A 22,198-nucleotide genomic window follows, 5' to 3' on the forward strand; every position below is an offset into this window, starting at 1 on the left:
AAGGTTTAGCCTATAATAAACTAGAGTTTCCCCAGTTTTACTAAGGAAGGCAAATGTGTCGGGATGGAAGCTGGGTGTGAGAGGAAAGAACTTGGTGACAAGGGGACAAAGCATAGATTAAGGAGGGAAAATTGAGAAGTTAAACCAGTTTTGCTTTGTTGGTAATGAGTGAAAGATTAGAAGTTAGGGCAGAAAGGCTGGTATCTTTGCTGTAAAAGACCAACAAGGTAACTGGCCAGAGTTCATAGCACCCCGTGAATGCTCTGTGCTCCTCTCACTCCAATGGGATGAATTTTGCTCTCAGTCTAGGATGGATGGCTCCAGTGAGTGTGATAAAATTAGTGGAGCCCGAATTCCCCCACTTCTTCCCAAACTGCACTGACCTCAGTAAACTATGCCCAGGAGAGAGATTTTGATTCTACAAGGTGATGTATAGGTTAAAATTATTCTGAGTCACCTGTTTTGGGGGTCGTTTTGCTGGGAAGTGCTGATGCTTCTGACCTTGAATTTAAGAAGCAGCAGCACTATTGTTCTGGTGGCGTTCTGTGATATTTCGTCTCTTTTTTTCCAACCTTTTGTGGCTGCATGACAGTGATTAGGAATGGGGAGAAATCACACCAACATCAAAGTAAACCATACAGTATGCCGGAGCTTGGTTTTTCAATAATTTAACAAGTGTCCTTTTTGGTCATTTGTATTTTCTTAATGATTTTTGCATTTCAGAATAAATTAAATATTATCACTATAAATAGTCCTGATAAATCTACCCACCTTCCCCAGAAACTCTTTTAGGTCTTGGGCAAATATTTTGCTTCTCTGGGCCTCAGTCTTCTCATTTGTAAAATTGTGGGGGTTGGACTAAGTGATGATGTTGATGAAGATAATGGCTAACATCGATTGAACGCTCCTGATGCACCAGGTCATAGTCCAAGTACTTTATCCATCTTAACTCACTCACTACTCCCATCAGCCCTGTCAAGGAGGTACTATCATTCCTGACCCTACAGGTAACTTGGTAACTTGCCACACACATGGGTAACTTGCAGAAGATCTCTCAGATGGTAAGTGATATAGACAAGATTATTCTAACCCAGGTAGATTGCTGCAAGCCTGTTCACATGGCCACTGCTGCCTCCTGCCTCTCACTCTTTCCCTGCTGACAGTAGGTGACTTCTAATGTGGTATCCAGTCAGTGTTTCTAGTGAAGCCCCCCTCCAACTTAATCTGCACTCAGACTCTGATAATACCAGGTTGAACCTGCTCGGATGGCTTTTAGTCTGACAAGCCCATTGTTGCCTGGCTGGGTCTCACCTCCTTGACCAGGGTCCCCACAGAGTCATCCCAAGGCCGACCTACAGGTGAAGGAGCTGACAGACTCCCTGCCTCTTCCAAGAGCTCAATTCAAAACAACTTGTTAGCACAAATTTGAAAATGAATGAAAGCAAGCTTTTTCTTGAGAAGGCGGAAATAGCTGTGCAAAGTAAGGAGAAGGGTGTTGTCTAGCTGCAAAACAATATGGTTTATTCTTCCTAAAAGCCGGAGCAGACCTCTGGATTCCTGTCTAGATGTGTCTCAGAATGAAAGACTCCTCCAAGAAGCGATTCAGGACATAAAAGGATTCTAGGCAGTGCAGCTTCTTGGTAGCATCGTGGCTGTGGAAATAATCTGGACGAGCTGAGTAGTATCAATATTACCAATAAAGTAACAATGGATCCCCACAATTTTTGTGTAACATTTCCTGCTTATCAAGCCTGACTGGCTGCTGAGTACATTAGACATATTATCTATTAAAACCACTCATTAACCCTATGAAATAATGAAGTAAAGTCATTTTATACGGGAAGAACTCGGAAGTGGAGGGTTGATTTTTTTGGTGTCTGCCTAGTTTACACTTAAGTCAGAGTGCTTACTGGTCCATCATCTGCCAGCCGGTTACCAGCCTGACAAGTTCCAGACTTTTATTGGTCAAACAGTCTTAACACTTTGGTTTTCAATCTGGCAAGGGTTGGTGCATTTTTGAATGAAGCCTGGAAAGTTATTACCACTTGGGGAAAAGTCTTTCTGCAAAAAAAAAAAAGAAAAAAAAAACTGCAGGATTGTGTGGCCAATGGGCTGTGGCTGTGGCTTTCATCAGTCAATTTTATTTGGCCGTTCAGCTCATACAAATTACCATGTAGAGCTGTGGGATTTTGTGAAGATGGCATTTGTTTGTACTCTTTCCCTGAGGTGGCCGTGGAATACAGTAGAAGGATTAGGAGGGACGGGTGCGTGTAAAATGGGGGTTCTTAACATGAGATGTCAGCAACCAGATGGGAGAGACCGGTGTAGCTGGAGAAACTGAGTTCACAGTCACCATTGCTTTCATCTTTACTTCGGGGATATTCGTATCTTCAGGTTGTCATGAGAGAGCAGGTTGTCCCAGCTCATCGTCCTTGGTGGAGGTCAGCACTTACAGTCCCCTGTGCTCCACTTAGAAAGAACTGTTGTGCATCTTAAAGATAACTCAACCTGAAAGCCATCTGACCTTCGGGGAGAGTTACAGGTGCTCTGGGCGAGAAGGCAGGCATCGAAGTTTGGAAAGGGCTGTCCTGACTAGAGATTTTCTTCTCATTACACTCAGCTGGAAATACAGACATTAAAAAAAAAATTATCCTCACTGCTGTTCTAACGCAGAAGTTTCTCCAGGTTGGTTTTGCTAGCTCGAGTCCTTTGGTTACGCTCTGTAAATGATTCTCCCGCTTGGATTAAAGGGAGAGAGCGCGTGCAGTTAATACACAAACCATCACAGTAAATTTGTCCTGAGTTTTCCTGAAGCGCATTTTTGTAATACAGAATTTTGTGTCACGGGATTCTGTTTTTAACCCTATTAATTCCCAGAAGATACCAAATCTATTGAGAAAAGAAGCGTTTCTTTTTCTTTTCCCTTTTTCAGTTTTATTAGGTAGAATTATTACAGTTCGACTGCACACACACATTATATTGCATATAAATACATATATACAGTAGACTGCACTTTTTTTAGTTTATATATATGTACTGATTATTGTTTCTAAGAACAGATTAGGTCTTTAGCTTTTTAAACTTACATAGTTATCAAAGGAATAAAGCCAACTACAAAATAAGAATCAACAGAATGCAGTAATCCAATCATAAAGGACAGTCAAATGTGCTTACACATATTCAAGAAATCAAAATAATAATTAGTTCATTTGTGTCCTTATTATTATTGTTATTATTTTTTAGATTCCTCATATAAATGCTGTCATAAGACATTTTTCTTTCTCTTTCCGGCCCACTTCACTTAGAATGACAATCTTCAGGCCCATCTATATTGCTGCAAATGGCATTATTTTATTCTTTTTTATGGCTGAGTAGTGTTCCACTGTATATATGTACCACATCTTCTTTATCCAGTCATCTGTTGATGGACATTTAGGTTGCTTCCATTTCTTAGCTATCGTAAATAGTGCTGCTGTGAACATTGGGTTGCATGTGTCTATTTGAATTTTGTTTTTCTCTGGATATATGCCCAGGAGTGGGATTGCTAGATCACATGGTAAGTCTATTTTCAGCTTTTTAAGGAACTTCCATGTGTCCTCCATAGTGGCTGCACCAATAGAGAAAAGAAGCATTTCCTGAGCCGGTGCTCGAAGTAGGGCACCCTACTGGTTACTACTGGAAATATAAAGCACGATGGCTCAGTCCCTAACCTCAACTGTGTGTGTGCTATTCAGACGGCAAGCTGGACACTTAAAAAGTTTCAAGACAGATCAAAACTACAATCTGCCACTTGACATAATTGTAGCAGTGTTCATTGCATAGGTTTTATTTTAACCTTTTGCTTTTGAGCCTTTATTCTCAGGGGTTGATAACTGAAGAGCTGGAGGGTATTCTGCACAGATGGAGTCCTGGGGTTGGTAGCAGATTGTCAACCCTGATTCCTTTACGTTAGGATGATGTTGTTTAAATAAACTTGTTTTTCAAGGGAACTTAAAGTTTGGAGAACCAGGTCAGGCACAAATCGGATACACAAGAAAAAATGAATTAAACTATGTATCAAGAAAGCTAGTTTTTCAAAGTCCCTGATGTGGTATAATCAAAAGGACTTGGCCTGTGAGGCAGGGCATCGGGTTTTAGTTCTGTCTTGGTCACTTACAGAACGCAGGACTTCGGTTAACGCTTAATTGTCTCTGAACCTGCTTCTTCATATTGCAGATGGGCATGTTGATTATGTGGGCCTCATGGGGTTATGATGAGCATCAAATGGAATTTTCTGAATGAAAATACTTTACAAACTGTAAAGCACATTACAGACGTGAGACAAGATGTTAATGTTACTTGTTACATAAAATCCACAAGCCATTTTCTTCCTCCTGCAGTCTCTAATGATTATATAATAATATGTCTTCACTCATCCTTTTTCTGCTTGTGTTTTGCGGTCATCCCTCAAAACACACCTCAGTCAAGATAAAGATCATCTCCATTACCCCTTGTGCCCCGCCTGTCATCCCCTCCAGGGATAGTCACTCTTCTGATTTCTGTCACTGCATATTAGTTTAGGCTCTTGCAATTTAAATGACTTAAGAATCAACAGTATTATGTTATTCCCGTGGTGTAATGAGGGCCCCTGGTGCCATCTCAAACTTGCTTGCTTTTTTTTTTTTTTTTTACTATATCATTTACTTAAATTAAAAAAAAAATTAACACCCTCTGGCATTTTGGAAGGTGTTTGTTTCATATGTACTTGAGCCGCAGGCTCTTGCCTCTCCCCAAGTGATTGTATTAACACATTGTGACACAGGGGGCCGCCTCTTCCTATACTGTATCGTCCATATTTACCCATCTCTCTCCCAACAGCCAAGCCCTGGTTCTTGTGTCGGTGGAGTCCCTGCTGCAGTAGTGGAAGCCACTGTCGGCTGAGCTGGCGAGTCAGGAGAGGGGTGGTGGCATTTAACCCGATGTGGCAAAAGGCGCCGAGTGGGCGTGAGGGTGGTCAAAGGATCCCGCCAACCCCATTGGGTGATTTAAGAGAGAACTACTTTGAATGAGCTGTAGAGCGGAGTGTATTCTGCAATGTACAGGTCACCTTAGGGTAATGTCTTTATTTTTTTTGTAATTTCTTTTCGGTGGGGGGGGGTTGTTGTTTTTCTTAGTAGGGGAGGTAATTAGGTTTATTTACTTACTTATTTTTAATGGAGGTACTGGGGATTGAACCCAGGACCTTGTGCATGCTGAGCATGCGCTCTACCATTGAGCTATACCCACCGTTAGGGTAGTGTCTTTATTTATTTGAGGGCACTTGCCACCGAATCTGTCTCGTTTTGGGGAGGAGCTGAGGGAAGAGTCTGGCCTCCCGGAAGTTGTCAGCACTGCCCCCTCCCCCCAGTCAGCCCAGTCAGGAGGCCAGGACTTGCGCTCGTGTGAGCTGGTTCTGGATACCCACGTGGGGTTCTCCCAGGGCCTCTTCTGGGCAAAGACTTGGGCTGGTGATGGCATTTGCTCAAGAGGTAGTGACTTGGTCTTCCCCGAGACTTTTCTGGTGCTGCACAGAATACAGAGTGTTTAAAGTGAGGCCGAGCAGGTAGACTGCCTCACAACCCCTCTCCTCGGTTCCAAGAGGAAAGGACTGGCCAAGTCTCTCAGTGGCAGGGACGGTAACCAGCGGTTTGCTCTGCTTACGACTTTTTCAGAGCTGTTCTCCGAGCTCTTGCTGATAAGATGAGGCGGGGGACATGGTCCTGCCCCCATCACAGCCGGTTGTGTCAGAGAGGTCCCCTGACCTGAGATGGGCCCCTCAGACTCTCTCCTCCATGAGTTTGAAATCAGTGTCCAAGGCTGTCCGTCAGGCTCTGTTGGATGTTTGAATTGGAAGGTGCCCTCGTGGGAGGCTTTTGTCATCATGTAGAGAGACCCAGTCCTCACAAATGGAGAAGAATGTGGCAGATTTGCGGGAGAAGACCATCCCAGGGCCCTCGCTGTAGGGGAGGGAAAGGGCACCTCGCCGGGCACCTGTCCTGGAGTTGCCCTTAGGAAACTCCCCCGCTTTTGCTCAAGGTGGCCTGTATGGCTTTTCTCTGCAGCCACACAGTCCACAGTTGCAATACTTTCTGGTCGAACAACACAAGGCCAAATGAGTTGGAAGAGCAGTTTAGCAAAACTAAGAATAGCCACTGATTTCAGAGTTCAGAATATACCCGTGGTGCTGGCTGGACCACCCTGCCAGCCAGTCACTCACAGTGTGTGCCGGGACTTCAGATGGCTCTGGACTTTTAGTATGAACAAATGGTAAGGTCTGGTAGCTTCCCCTGTGCCCAGGAAAGAGTGTCCTTGGTCACATTAGCTTGTGTGGAATACAGGGGAGCTCTGCTGTTCTAGCCCCTTATGTGCCCCTTTCAGTCACTTTTAGCCAATACTGCCTGTCAGTGGGGAAGGATTTCTGCTTTTTGCTGGGAAGCCTGTTTTTTAAAATAAGTTGTTGATGGTGACTATCAGGAAAGGAAGGGACTTATATTAGTGGTCTCTGAGTTGGGGACGCCTGATGACCAACTTGTATTTTTCTGAACTTCCGATTTGCCAAAGACCACAGCAGTCACATTTGTTTCTAAGGACAGTGTGGAAGCAACGCAACAACCCTTAATGCTGGTGCCACGCCCGACTGTCGGTGCGTCTCCGGTTCTTCTTACTTGTCAGGTCCCCCCAACCCACTTTGCCCATGCCGTGCCCTCCCAGCATCCTCTGGGGCCAAAGTTGAGTGTCCATCAGTGTGCCCTAGATGAGACATTTGCTATCCAGGCACCCTCTATGATCACGTTTAGTTATCAGAAACAAGCGCTTGATGCCACAGGGTATGTATGGTTAAGAACACAGTCTCACCTGTGGTTGTGCTGGATACGGGGCTCCTTCAAGAGGCAGTGACTTGCTCTGCCAGAAAAATTTTCTGGTGCTGCACAGTCACAGAGTGTTGAGAATGAAGCTGACCAGGTAGACTGCCGGCAGTCCCTCTCCTCCGGTGGGAGGGGATCACAGGGGATGCAGTAAGGTGTTCACAAAGGCTTAGGACGCGAGGCATAGTGCTGTTCATAAGAGAGATCTGACAAATCCTATGCACGTTAAGAGGAAGATGAAATGGTGACTGTCTTGGAGTGTCAGGAAAGGCCTCTTGGTGGAGAGGGCATTGTAGTTGTGCTTTGAAGGGCCCGTGGGACCTGGCTGGGCAGCGATGGGGCCGGAGGGTCGAGCAGACACAAGCAGTGCGCTCCACACGGGAGGGAGCTTGGCCATGGCGGCTACTTCACCTCAGTGGTAAAAAGTGGAGCTGTAGCTGTCCCCATAGCCATGACCAAGTGCTAATTGCACAGCCCTTCTGAGGAGCTCAGTAATTGTTTTACAGAGAAGCGATTTCTGGCGCAGTATACTGTTACTAATAGGACCTTATTAGACTCTTTTTTTTTACCTCCAATATATGTCAGGTTTTTTGAAAGAATCTTTGTCTATATGTGAAAAGCATGCAGGTTGCCTCTATAGCTTTTGTAAATTTATCTTTAACCAGCTTCTTTGATTCTGAAAGTCAGCCAGGATTTCTGACTCCGGCGTGACATGGCGGAGAGGGGACGTATTTGCCTGGGGAAGGGGCAGGGATTATAATGACAGAGCAAGACGTTCCTCCAGGTGCCATCTCCCCGCTTAAAGAACACAGCTCATTTTAGTTGCGACGTCATTTCACTGAGCAGGTATTTCTATTGCTCTTCATGTGACAAAATTATGTGGCCTACCAGTTCCTCTTGGAGGTCAAAGGAAACGTTGCTTGGAGTCTAGGAAAAACGGTTTGCCTGGTTCCTGCGTTGCTGAAGGTCCTATTGATTCATGTGTGAAAATCCAGGGAGATGATTGGCCGGAAAAGCACACGGCTTCCAGGGCAACAGTCAGGATCAGAATGACTTTTTTCTGGCAATTCTGCCTTTCCTGCTGGCTCCCCTTCCTTGGCACTTCTGTCTCATGGTGGCCTCTGGAGACCCTGTGGAAATACCCAGAAAGCTGTTTACCTTCTGTTGTCACACGTCCTAAGGCAACCCACTCCATCTGAGGCAATGCGTACTATTAGAAGGTTCTTCCTTGGACTGAGACAAGAATCTGTTTTCCTGTAACTTTCCCCGTTAGTGGCTTAAATATAGACCTTTGAGGACTGGCCTAGGAACACAGGCATCGTATCTAACACTGTTTCTGAAAGAAAATGCATTCTGAGTTCCACACATGTTTCCTGCATGTTGAACACTAGAAACTGCCTTAAAAACTCGTGGAAATTGGTTCAGAGGGCTGATTTTCTCATAACTCACTCTTAACAAGCACTGAGGTGGTATAAGAAAAACCAGGCTTCTCATCCCATCACTCAGCCACCTGGAGGGGAGGGCCAGGGACTGGATAATTTTGGGCCAAGGGGACCACGGCCCTGGAAGCTGGCCCGCTTGGCTCACACTGCCACAGGAGGCAGAGATCACGATGGCTGGGGAAACTGCCTTGGAGGCAGATGGAGATGAATTTAACCCTGGGCTGTACCACTTACTAGCTTTGTGACTTTGAGCACGTTGCCTGACCTTTCAAAAACCTCAGTTTTCAAAGCCTGTTTTTCATCTGCAAAAGAGATGAAGAAGAAATGTGACGAAGCATAAAGAGAGCCCAGTACTGCTCAATAAATGCCGTTTATCATAGGCACATACACACACAGTTAACTGTGTTGCCGGTCTGCGCCCGGAGTTCGTGAAGGACTGATCGATCGCATCCCCTTTCCGGGCTGCGGGGCAGGCAGGCAGGATGCCGCTGCCTTTAGCTGGTGACTCAGCCCAGCGCTTTGGGTCAGAGCTACTTTGAAAGTCCGATCATTCCACAGCTTCAGAGTGGGTTCTCCTCATATATATTTCAGCCACGCCTTCTTGTTTCTCTTCTCAAGACCAAACCCAGAGTACCTCTAAACTTTCCCTAGAACATGCTACAATTTCCTGTTTGTATGTCAAGCTTTACTCATTCTTGAGATTGGTCCTTGTGTTAGATTTGTGTCTGGGATTTGTGATATTTAACCTTTCTAATTCATCACAATATATACATTAGGATATTTATTCTCCATCCCTGGTTTTTAAAGTATTAAGCTGTAGCTTAGAGCAGAACATGTTTCCGTTTCTGTAGATTTTCCTGCTTGAAAGGGGAGAAATAATGGATAGCATTTTAAAATAAATAAATCGGTGACCACGCCTGCAGATTTTATTTTTTAGTTGTGGCATCCAGATTCTCAGGGTTGAGAATCCACCTGGCATTGGTGCCAGGATGGATGACACTGGCTTCTGAGCTTTCTTGTAGAAGAATTAGGAGTAGAGGGTTGGAGAGAAAGAACCTTCTCCAGGGCTGGTTACTTAAGAGGATGCGAGAGGAAGGCAGTGGTTGAGGACTGGGGCTTTGAGTACCTACTCTGCCACTTAGTGGTGATGACCTCGAGCAAGTTTCGTAGGGTTATTAGGAGGATTGAGCTAGATAAAGCATTAAAGCACTTAGCCCAGTGCCCAGCACATAGTAAGTGCTGCCCCCCTCCGGCCCCCTGCCGTAGTACATTTTTTAAAAGAGAAATCTTGCTGGTATAAGCACTGCTCATTCTTGACTCCTAACCATCAATTAGAGACCTCATGGAGTTACAGGATGTTAGAGCTTTGAATTATGTTTCCATTAGTGGTGATGGATTAGACGGAACTATTCCACACATTCTCATTTAGTCCCCATTGTGGTCAGAAGGAGATATTTATGAAGCAATATGCTGGATAAGAAGTGAATTGGCCAAAGACTAGGTCATCAGTGAAACCGGAGGTGTGAACTACATCGAGACAGTCTTAACCCCTCCGGCGTGCTCACTTCTTCCTTTTGCATGCTCCTGGAGCCTAGTAAGCACGGGGGGGGGGGGGGGGGGGGGTGGAGCCAGGGGAGGTCACATCAGAGAACTCTTGAGCAGTGCAGGTCAAGTAGAGCCTTGCCGGCCAGGGTGAGAACATTGGCTTTCACTCTGAGAGTGGGAATGTGTGGAAGACACTTGAGCAAAGGAGTCATGTTGTTGGACTTAGGTTTGAAAGGATCACCCTGCCTGGGTTAAAAGTAATGCTACTCACTGGGGTGTATTTCGGTTTGTTTTCTAAAACTGACATGTGGAATATGTTGAAAAACTGAGATCTGTAATGAGCAAAGATGGAGGCAGGGAGAGAAGGCAGAGATGGCTGCTTTGCCCAGGTGATGGTGGAAGTGTCTTCACAGTGCTTTTCTGTAATAGCTGATTTTTTTTTTTTGTCAAGAACTTGTGTTACCTAAAGTCACTCCCCCCTCCACAACACCCTGATAGTATTAGACTTCTGACTTTTCTCTGTGCGTCTTTTTGGGTGGCACTATCACACATGTGTGCAGTGTGGATATCTGAAGGTTGAGAGGAATGCTAATTCCATCCCTAATAGAAATGTTGTTTTTTCCCTCCCGTAAATCATCTCAGGAGAAAGTTATGACCACTGAAGGGAGAGCACCGCCTCACTGTTCATGTAAGAATCTCATTGAATATTGAGGGCATGTTTCTGCCACAGATTTTTTTTTTTACTAATTTAATAATTTTTTTCCACTCATTTAAACTCATTTTACTCATTTAATTTTTTCACTCATTTTACTCATTTTTTTACTCATTTTTTTTTTTTACTCATTAATAGATCCTCTCTCTCATTATGTCTTACCAGCCCCAGTTTCACCTGCAGAGAAGCGTAAGTTCCCCCAGACACCCTACCTCCTCACCCTGATCAACACACAGCCAGACAGAGCACAGGCCTTCAGGGATTTCTTCACCGTCTGAGTTCTAGCTCCTTGTTTACTTTACACATGTGTGTATAAGGTATATATAGGTATATATGGAGAACTAGGGTTTTGGTTTTCGTATTTTGAAGATGATAATCCTATGTAGGCATTAGGCAAAGAACATTTTCCCTTTTGAAAAGAATGGAACTCCTAGAGAGCTAAATCTGTTCAACAGCATAATCCCAAGCGAGACGTGTATGGCTCAGTCACAGACGGGCGTTCCGGGTCCCATTTGTGGAGTCATTGTTAGGACTAGTTTATCCACACTCACTCCCGTCCAGTGATTCCCAAGGACACGGCCACTGTAAGGGAGCTGAATTTGGAGAAGAGAGCACCACTAAGGTCCGTTCTGCATTTACTGAGCTCCCCTGTGTGTTCATTACAGGCACAGTGACTGGCTTTCCAGTTAAATATTGAGATTCATAGCCAGACAAGCAGTGATTCTGCTTACATGGGTATCAGGACAGAACGTCTGAATGACATGTTGTCTGGGAAAATCAGGCACAGGATGTGGGTGAGGCTCTGGTGGAGACAAAGGAGGTTAAAGACCTTTTTTCCTCCCACAAGGCTCTTCAAATCTTGATACACACAGTTAACAATACAGGGCAGGAGAAATGTGTGGTCGGCACAAACTGTCTGTCAACACGCATCAGTAATAGACTTGGAGCTCTTGTTTATAAGCTGACCCAGACACAAACTTCTTTAAAAATATCTTTTCTTATTAGCGTGGAATTGGATTCATCTTTTCAGAGTGCGGATCCAGTCCTCCGTCACGTGAGGAATGGAAGGAAGGGAAGTGGTTTCTCCCCACAGCTCTGCCTTCAGTCGTTTGGCCCCTGCTGAGGGTGCTAAGGCTTGGTGCTCCTGCCACTCACCCGCCTTTGTGTGTGTTAACTGGGCCGACGGATTTTAAATACGAGTGAGATCAACTTGGGGCTTCCACAGAGGAGGTGTGGCATACAGGGACTCCCCCAAACATTAAGCTTCTGTCACTTTAGCCACTGCAGCTGGTCCTGATTTCTAAGTACATAAATCTCCTCATAAGTGGCTTTGCTGGCCCCAATTCCTAACAGGCATTCGTCTATATGCCATCTATTTATATATCTGGGTCATTGGTGAAACCAGAGGTGTGAACTACATCGAGACAGTCTTAGCCCCTCCGGTGTGCTCACTTTTCCCTTTTAGTGTAAATCAAAAACTAAGTCCTGTTTTAAACATTTTCAAGGAGAACTCAACAATACTTAGAAATAACAAGTAATGCCAACAGGCTCAGAAAAAGCTGCCGTCTTAAAATTTCTCCCTGATATAATGGAACATTTCTCAATGTGCTAATAAACATGGAGTGAATTTTTTTTTAATTCTGGGGCCTTACTTTAGGGATTTGTTTAAGAGGGAGGAGACCTAAAGTCCAGAATCTTTTAGAATAATACACAGGAAATGTGAAACCAATTCAGGGCTGCCCATTCTTTCTCATTTCCTGATGGGATTCACAGAGTCCCTAATAACATGTTTGGAAATTTCCTGTGACCCTTTGTTGAATAATGGAATTAAGTATAAGGTGGAACTGCTTGGGCCGCATTCGAAGCGGTTTCATTATTCAAGTAGTAAAAGGCTATTTTGATAAAGTGGTCTTTATTATGACTTTAGCAGCTGCACAGCCCTGATTTTCTGCAATAGGCCTCTTTCAAACGTCTCTACTATTTTCAGACCCAGTTTTTGATTCAGAAAAGTGCTGTCGCCATATTGATCAGTTTCTACCACTTCCTGGGCCCCTAGGACATTAGAGATTATTCAGTCTCCGGCCAAGCCCAGCTGGACTCCCCCAGGCTGAGCATGGAATCCAGCCAGCACCGGCCCTTGGTAAAAGCCATTGACCAGTGTGGTCTGCATCCTAGCTAACAGTTGGGCTTGATCTTGGCCCCTCTGAGGACCTCTGGGCAATTCAAAGTAACACATACAACTTTAGCTGGGAAGGACTCCTGTAGACATCACCGGGGTCCGTCCTGTCATTTCGCAGATGAAGAACTAAAGCGCAGATATACGACTTGACTGGTCCGAGAGGGTGGATGCAAATATAAGCCATCTGGGAGAAGGAAGCATTGTTTGCTGGACTGAAAACATCCCTGCAGCCGTTTCCTATGAAGTGATCAGCTGCTTCACCACACAAGTGAAGGAGCGCCTGTGAGGGGTCCACAGCCAGAGCTGGAATTCCGGACTTCTCACGGTGCTGTTCAAAGCCCTTTTCATATTTCAAAAGCATCTATGATCCGATAGACAATCTGCACTTCTGACCCTAGCTGTATGGTCACTGATGAAATCCAAATAGAACCTCGAGTTTGTGCCCCATCACTCTAGGCTCATGACCTCGCTCCTGGAATTGAAATTCCATGAATTGGCTACAGGATGAAATAATATTTAAATACAAAATATAATCTCAGTGGGCTTTACTGGGTGTATATATAAAGACTGTCCTGTCTGCTCATGGGCGCACCTGGGGTCAGTGAACTGTGCTGGGATTTTGTTTCCCATGAGTCTTTAGAGGAGAAAAATGTGTCTTTCTTCCGTGTTTCCTACTTCTTCTCTGGGCGGCTACCTTCACAGACGTGTCCACTCTGCTCTGCGTCTCCTCGCTGCTCCTCGTCTCCTAGCATTGTCCTCCCGCATCGGAGTGACTGTCTTCCTCAAGCCTTAGCCCTTGTCCTTCCCGCTGTTCCTGCTTCTGCTTCCTGAGACACGTTCCTCCCTCGCTGTCACCTCTGGCCTCAGTCCTCACCTGCAGCTCTGACTCGCTCCGGAACTCCAGTCCCACCTCCACAACTGCCTTCTGAACGTGCTGCCTCTGGGGTGTTTGGTCAGCCCCAGCCCAGAAGAAAACAGGGCCTGGACCAGATGGCCTCTGGGTTTCCTGTCGGTTCTCCAACTCCATTTTAACAAGTCAGCTTTTAAGAGCATCTCAATTCTCTTCCTCTTCTCAACTTCCCCACCTCTTTCTTACTGATACCGCTAGCCTCCCCACCATGCTGTGTAATATGTGTCCCCTTCCACGCACATACACACATACCCACACACATAGACAGAAGAGTGACAGGGCAAAAGGATCAAACTGGCTAACATACTTGCCTAGAAAGAAACAGTGCAAAGCATATGTCTTGTTGCTCTTAAGATGACAGTGTCATCTTCATAGAGAAAGTAAAGCTTGCTGTTGTGCCAGCGAACTTATGCATTTTTGGATGTCTGTGTAAAACTACAGCACGTGACCCCCTTTCTCTTCCCCAGCAACCACTTGTCACCTTGGAAAGCTGGCTTCAAGTCCCAAAATGAGCCGACTTTCCTGTTCCCGCTGGTGACAGTTTGTCAGTCACAGGGAGGACCGAATAAACTTTGGTACGTCTATAAGTATTTCAGAGGGAATACGGAGGTCAAGTTTGAAATTAAGATTTGTTGTATCAAAACGCTGTTACTGCAGGAAGCGCTGGAAGTCAGGATTTCCCACCTCCTGATCTTACTGAAGGGGGAACCGAGGCCCAGAAAGGTTAGGCGATCTTCCCAAAGTCACACAGCTTACTAGCGACAAAACTGCAACTGAAGGTTCTTAGTCTATTTTAAAGCATTAACTATTTACACAAATAATTCGTAATAAAATCTTAAGTTGTAAATATGACAGATTCACACTGTTACTTCTTCAAGTTTAAAGAGAAGACCATGAGATTCTGGAAGCTGCTGGTTTCTATGCCTTTCTGGTTGCTTTATCCGTCTTTATAAAATCAGGTCAGAGCACTGTGCACAGACATACCCTCCCTTGCCGTCCCCTCCAAATACACGCTCCCCGTACGGACGAGCTGAAAGCATAGCTTGTTGACTGCCTTTTCTCTTAAAATCGAACTTCTAAGGACCTGTGTTTTAATTATTGATGATGTGTATGGAGTTTCTGTGGCAGGCATTTTTTTCTGAGTTATAGAGCCATCTGGAATGGGGGAAGGATATTTCCCACTATCTCTGTGTAGTGGCTGAGAGTGAATTAACCTGTAGACCTCTGGGATAATTGAATTGCGGCTTCCACCTAAAATGGCTATCTAACTGTGATTTCTGCCTCCAGTCTCTTCTGCGTGTTCCTTTCAGCTGGTTTTAGAGCCTGTGCTTTCTCTCTCAGATGGCTTCTTAGAGAAGGGGACATCTTCTCAATAGCTTGTGCTTCTATAATTCCATTTTCTGTTATCTTTTTTCCCTTAATTGCATAACACATGGCTCATGAGCCCCACTTTCTACATGAATGTCTGCACGTTATTCTAATGATGCCACAAGTTCCTATTTAGTGTATGACGCAGTTAAAGGGGAAAAAAAAAAAAGAGTATGTGTACTGTACTCTATCAGACCCAAACCTGGCACAGCCTGTCATGGGCCCCAGAGGAGCTGCTGCAGTTTAATCTGAGGGGGTATGGTCTGTGTGCAGAAAAGGGAGTGGCTCAAGGAAATGTCTCTGGGTGTGTGAGAAAGATGGAAATGCTATACACCCCCCTTCTCTGAGGATCAGGACGCTGTAGGGACAGTAGGGCGACTTCCCAGCATTAGCGGCGCTGACCTGGCAGGAGCAGGGGACTCGTTTATCTCTGCCACCTGCTCCCCCAGCATCCACTTCAGGATGAATGTAAACCTCGGTCAGTCTCTTCCATAGCACCTCAGACACCCCTTGGTACAGTGGCAAACCTACCTGTAGTTTTCTTTTAGTGCAATTTTCAAGTAATGTGAGCTATCACACTAAAGCTTTTTTAGTTCTGATCTGCCTTTTCTGATGCAACCGTTATCATTTCTTCAGCCTCCTCACCAAGTCTAAATTAGTAGTAGCTGGAGGTAATGTGCCCCCCGCGCCCCCCCCCACACACACTGTGAGCTGCGCTGTAAGCGTGCAGAAAATGTCGAGCCATCATGAGATGCTGGGAGCAAAGAGAGACTGAGAGCCTCAGCCTGGTTAGTGCTGGTGGGCACCGAGCCTGCCCTCCTGGCCTGTGGTTGATATGGGGGCAGTAAGGTGGTGGGGCCTTCACCGGGCCACCTCACATGGTTTATCTATATTCTCCGATCTGTCCCCTCCTCAGCCACGCTCTTGGCTGCTGGCTAATTGATTCTTCTGAGAAAGAAGCAAAACTTGCATGAGAAAGCCAAATCAGTGACACACTGATTGATTTCGGAATTTGAGGTCGCTGAAGAGCTCAGACACAAAATTATTTTGGTGAGCTCTGAACCCACTCACCGCACCCCAGAGCAGAAGGCAGATGTCAAGAGAACTCGTCTTTTGCTTTTCACTTTGTGGGTGCTGGTAAAGGCACGTGGATGGGTGAGTGTTTCTGTGCGTGTAAACAGGAACCAAGATAAAAAATGTGCCATTCTGAGGAGTGATGTTGATAATGGGGAGGCTATATGTGTGGAGGGGCAGGAAATGTTGGGAAATCTCTGTACCTCCTTTTCAATTTTGTTATAAACCTAACTGCTCTAAAAACATAAAATTCTTTCAAAAAAAGGGGGGGGAAACCAAGGAAAAAAGTCCTATAGACCACGACTTTTGTCTTTGGCTCGCCTTTGTATGTTTCTTACCCTTAATAAGAAGCATTATTATAGTAGGAAAAATGTGAGTGAGCACTAGTTTATTGTGTTTTATGATCTTTAGCCCTTTGCTTAGAGCTTTTTCCTTCAACTGCCTGGCAGTTTCTTCCAAGACTCACCGCAAGTCCACCACCACTACCATCACCAAATACGGTTTGCAGTTTTACTCGCTTCAGGCTGCTCCACAGCCCAACCTTTTCCTCTTTGTCTATTTATTCATTTCCTCTTTCTCCTTAACATTGTTATTTCCCCAGATGACAACGCGTGCTCACACTGGCATTCCACCATTTCTAATAGTTGCTCAGAGATGTTCAGACGGTAGAGCAGGCGGATGGCTAACAGGAAACACCTTCCCCCTTAACTCCGCAGCCAGATGCTGATTTGTTCACTCGGCAGACAGGTACTGCACATTGACTGTATGCAAGGCCCCCAGCTCCTGCCCTCAAGGGGATCACAGTCCTGGATGCGCATGGGCGGGGGATAGGGTGCACGATGGTGGCACCCTGCGGAGCAAGTTCTGTTGAAGGAGGCTGGGGGGAGCGCATACAGTATACCCGGAGTATTTAGGGTATAGACGGGTAGGGATAGGAAGGGTAAGAATTCTGGGTAAGAGGACCATCATGAGCAAAGGTGGAGAAGCAGGAAAGTATGGGAAGCTCCCAAAGAGCAGCTCGGTTCTCCTGGAAGTCCATAGAGTCCACGAAGACTAGTGAGGGGGATGAGGCTGAAGGGGTGGGTTTGGTGTGCGCAGGAGAACCTGCACATGTGGGGTTCGGGCTTCCAAACACACAGCTGGTCCATCAGGAATGTTCAAGTACGAGAGAAGCAACGCTGGAGAAGGGCGTTCCTCTCTGAGTGGTTTTTATATTCCTAGAACACAGGTGCTGGAAGGGGCCTGTCTATCCCAGTTTCCACCTCATTTCAGAGGTGGAGTTCCTTAGAGGATGACTGACGTGGTCAAGGTCAAAATGTTGGATGGCTTTTCTCCCATGCAATATGGTGCCCACGGTGTTGTCCTGGTTTGCGCCCATTGGCAATCTTTAAGAGGCATCCTTGAGGTCTGTAAAAATTGTCTTTCTGCAAAAAAAAAAAAAAAAAAAAAAAAAAAGTGTAATTTACATGATATGAAAATTTTAACAAGTTTATAGTATAGGCTCTGTGCTTTATGAGGAGAAGTTTCAAACTCAAACCAATAGCTCAATTTGGAGAAATGATTTTTTTGAAAGAAAAGGAATAAAAATGCTAATACTATTTGCCTTAATCCTGATTTGTGTCAACTTTGACATACTGCATGTAATATTTGTTAAGGTAGTAAGTGAACTTCATGAAATCATTGGCCACAGAAATATAATATCAGACTCTTATACTTGGTGAGCAGCATACACTTTCATTAAAGCAATCGCATTCCAAAAATGATTGGCAATACTGGTGTATAGAATGCCGCTACTCGGTGAATGTCCGGAGGGTTACTGAATCTTTGGAGGCAATCGCATGAAACCCCAGGTGTCTGGATGAGACTTATATTCACCCTAAACAATGACTAGTTTAACTGATTTTTGGGGTTTTGTTCACTACACTTACATTGTAATACTTACAGTTCTAGGCAGATAATGCCAGAGAGGGACATAGGGGAGAAAGATTCTCTTTGGTTTCATTTTAAGTGACCTCTCAGCATTTACCTGATGGAGAAGTTTTCTGAGTATTTGGCATTTGAAAGACTGTTTTATTAAATAGAGGTTCTAAGACCCAGAGAAATGAAATGAAATGAATATTAAGCATTTACTCTGTGCGTGGCACCGCGCTAAGCGTCAAGTAGTAAAAGATAGCTCAGGCGCTGTCCTTTCTACCTAACTTATGTTCGCCGCATTCTTACCCCAAACAAGTGGAGAGTTGAATCTTAAATTTTTATTCTAGTGGGTGAAAAGTATTTTGTTTCCATTTGGAAGAGTATGCCAGAAAAGGTGTTCAAGGGAGGTACTTTCTATAGCGACCACCAGGTGTCAGTAGAGGACTTGGAACTCTTGGCAACAAATGAGTTCTTGGTTTTTTAGTCACGAAGGCCATCCCCATTTTGACTTTTCAAAGACGGTAGACCTCCACCGAGCTACTTTCTCCCAAATATTAATGTCAAATGCTTTCTCCTCAAGATTGCATCTCATTCCTTCACCTTTGCCTTATAAAAGTAGCACAAGTTCCTCCATCGATTTAAAGCTTTTACTTCTGTTTTTCACGGTGATGGTTCTACAACGTACAGAGGCTGTCGGGGTGGGGGTAGAAAAGTTTCACCAAACTCTTGTTTCCACTGATCCCATCCCCCAGACAGGTGGAGCCCACTCTCAGCTGATGTGGGGGAAGTTGGAGGAGGGTCTGTTCTTTTTTCTGCGCAGAGGAACTATCTGATGGTGGAGCTTGATGGCTCCAAACTGCAGAAGGAAGTGTAAAAAGAGAAAGTCCTAGGCATCTTTGCTGGCCCGGCCAGATGTTTCCTCGTGTAGCATCTATTTGGTGGTGTTCACTTATAGACATGACGGACCAGTGTGTTGATTGACAGGGGAAACCTTGGAGAGGTGGGCGTTGATTTGTGTCATACAGGTGTTCTCCAGTTTCTCATCTTGCCTCCTCACTTGAATGGGCAGGCTGGACAGGGAGCGGAGGCATTTGGTATGGGACGTTGGGTGACAGGGTGGGACAAAACTGGGAAAGGGCTTCCTTGGACACCCTGGCTTCTCTCAAGCCTCTTAAGATGTCAGAAGTGGTGGCCATTGGAGGGGTGTCAGTTCAGGTGAGTTGCTGAGCTATTGGTAAACTGAAGGAGGGACAGACCGGGGAGATAAGAGACACAAAGTCAACCACTGGCTTCAGCAGCTGAAGCTGGTGGGTGTGTGGCCTGCAGGGGATGAAGTGTACGGCTTGGTGTGCGGCCCCAGGTCCATCCCCCGAACGAAGGGCCTGACCCATGCAGGGTTCTACGGTTTAGACATGCCATGGGGATTTCCTTCCGACAGATCAGCAGAATTAGACAAATCGTATTACAGTCTAATTCCAGGAACTGTTCAGATTCTTCTGTTGTTTTATAGTGAATAGAGTATTGTAAATATGGCAGCGCGTCAGTAGGGATTCAAAAGTATTTTGTTGAGTATTTTGCTTTTGTAGAGATGTTTGTGATTGCTGTCAAAGAAAACCACTGTGTTCTTTAAAACATCACATAGGATATCCTTAAAACATGCTATATACACACATGCCATTGAAGAGGGAGGCTGACGTCCTCACTCGTCGCACCCAGCTCAGTGTTGGGCAGCAGCTCTCAGACCAGACCTGAGAAAGTGCTCAGACCTGTATTAGAATGTACTTTTTTTTTTAGGATGTACATTTTTATGCAGATTTTTTTTTTAAAGTTCTTGATTGTTGGCTTGACTTCCGATGAACATAGTACCTGCATATGGGATTGTGTAAGGAACAGATTTACTTGTCCAAAATCAAAGGGTCTTTATTCCATGATGGCTTTAGTTAATGGTCTCTGACATTTCCCACCACTTCAGGGAATCCCACAGCAAGTGCCGTCTTGCCCATGGAAACTCGAGTCTTCACACTCCGGCCACGTTGCTCTGTGTTGATCCTCACCTTTTCCAGCAGGAGTTTCATGCTCCCGTCTCCCTCCTCCCCCTTTTCAGATCACCGGGGTGATCCTGCTGGCCGTCGGAGTCTGGGGCAAGCTCACTCTGGGCACCTATATCTCCCTTATCGCCGAGAACTCCACAAATGCTCCCTACGTGCTCATCGGAACTGGCACCACTATCGTCGTCTTTGGCCTGTTCGGATGCTTTGCTACATGCCGTGGTAGCCCATGGATGCTGAAACTGGTGAGTGTGGCACAATATAATTCTGCTTTGCAACTCCGCTCTGTAAAAATAGAAATCACATGAAAGTGAAGTGGCCCTTCTTAAAGCCACAGACGAGACCTTAATATTCGCTGACTCTAATTTTAGTTCAGGCTCTTACCTAATCCACCCTTTAATCCCCTAGAGGGAGAAACAGCCCAAACACCGCCCATCGCAAAACTAGTCCTGGTCCCTTGAGGTAGATGATGACAAGGCAGTGGCCAGCGGTTCCAATAAGCCATTTGTATCCTCATGGCAAGATGCCCTGTTCCAGTTTTGAATTCTGTCTTAAAAAATCTCTTCAGGCAGGTGATGTGCAGCCTGGGTGGACAAGGCAGCGTCCCGACCATAAGCAGCCTTTCGTGTCCAAGTTGCCTTTGGAGAAAGGCGTTCTTCGTCCTTGACCTTGGCAGGGCTCAGACGCACGGGCACTGTCTTCTCTACACCCGCACACCCTGGTGCGAGGCGGTGGGAGCTGAGCTAAGCCAGGGCTTCCCCACCCAGCAGAGGGTTGATGCAGTGCCAGGTATCGGCTACCAGGACCAGTGCTAGGTAGCCTTTAATAGAACACACACAGCACCCATGCTTCCCAAAGGGTAGGGGCAGGCTTTGGAACTTGTTGGTAGACGAGTTGCCTGATTCTCCAGTCATTCATCCATGCTTTTTATTAAAAGAGTTAATATGGAAGTTTTTTTCTTGGTAAAAGGTAGCAAGGGCCTCTCCTCAAAAGAAAATTTTGTTTAAGAGGATTTCGTTCGGATGTCTTGATCTGTGAAAGAGGGGAGTAGAGGTTCCATCAGTGCGGGCTTGCCTGGACTTTCTTGTTTAGCCCTAGATTGTTGTTACCCTTGATACCAGCCAGTGATGGATATGGGTGCGAGTCACTGCAAAGAACCACCTTCCAAGCGGGCACCCCTCAGTCTCTTTGTTGGCAACCCCACGGAGGCTGTGCGTGATTTGGCCACTTTCTGTCCTGCAGCCCATGCGGGAGGTGGATACCCTGGCCGCCCCTGATCCTTTCAGGTTGGTGGAGAAGCTGTAGTGAGGCCATAATGAGGCACTTCTGCTGCTGTCACCTCCACCAGCGCCCTGTGTCTACCTTCTAGTCCTTCTTACAAGCCTAGGGTCTGCTTCGGTCTAGTGCTGTGGTCCTCAGCTTTGATGCATGCCTAAGTCACGCGGGCAGCTTTTGAAGAGCACCTTTGCCAGGGCCCCATCTCCAGCCAATGGAACCAGAATCTGTGGTGGTGAGGCTCTGGCCTCACATTTTTCCAAAAGCTCTTTGGGGGGTTCTATTGCACAGCCAGTGCTGAGAACCCCTTCTTTAGTACAGTGAGTAACAAGGGGAGAATTAACTCCAGAGGCATAGAAAAGGAAGATTGCAAAAAATCCATCTGTCCAAACAAGAAGGGAAGGGACTTGGTCTGGAGACCTGCCTGACCCTGACGCTTGCTGGCTTAAGTCTCAGGGGCAAGGATGTAACCTCTTTGGGCCCTTGTCCCCATTTATGAAAGAACAGTATTGGACTAAATCACCAAGTTTTCTTCCAGCCCAAACACCATGACTGCGGCGGGCTGAAGAGGTCATGCAAGGCTGCAGCGGTGACCCCTGGCCTCTTGTGAAAGTGGCTTCACACCACGTGGCCATTTTCTCCTGACACTTGTGAGCTCGCCAGCAAGTGAGCCTTTTGGGGAGTAGAGAAGTTTTAGGGGTTTCATTTTGGGTTTGTTTTTGGTCTTTTAGAAACTATCATTTTGTTCCTTTCGCCTGCTCGATGTTGTCCTGGGTGCAGACCGTGTTCTGTTTATTCCTCACCACCTCCGTGAAGTGCACGTTGGATGCTCCTGTTAGGTGATAAA

General features: G+C 45.7%; 1 protein-coding gene across 1 annotated transcript in view; it reads left to right on the plus strand.

Moving 5' to 3' along the window:
• The window catches only part of TSPAN7 (tetraspanin 7), a 115,256-nt gene that overhangs the window by 73,297 nt on the left and 19,761 nt on the right, over positions 1-22,198 (plus strand). The window contains exon 2 of the mRNA XM_010949525.3: positions 20,133-20,321. Coding sequence (XP_010947827.1) covers positions 20,133-20,321 — 189 coding nt within the window. The remainder of the gene's footprint in view (positions 1-20,132; positions 20,322-22,198) is intronic.

Source organism: Camelus bactrianus, chromosome X (assembly GCF_048773025.1).
Source record: "Camelus bactrianus isolate YW-2024 breed Bactrian camel chromosome X, ASM4877302v1, whole genome shotgun sequence".
NCBI classification, from domain to species: Eukaryota; Metazoa; Chordata; class Mammalia; order Artiodactyla; family Camelidae; genus Camelus; species Camelus bactrianus.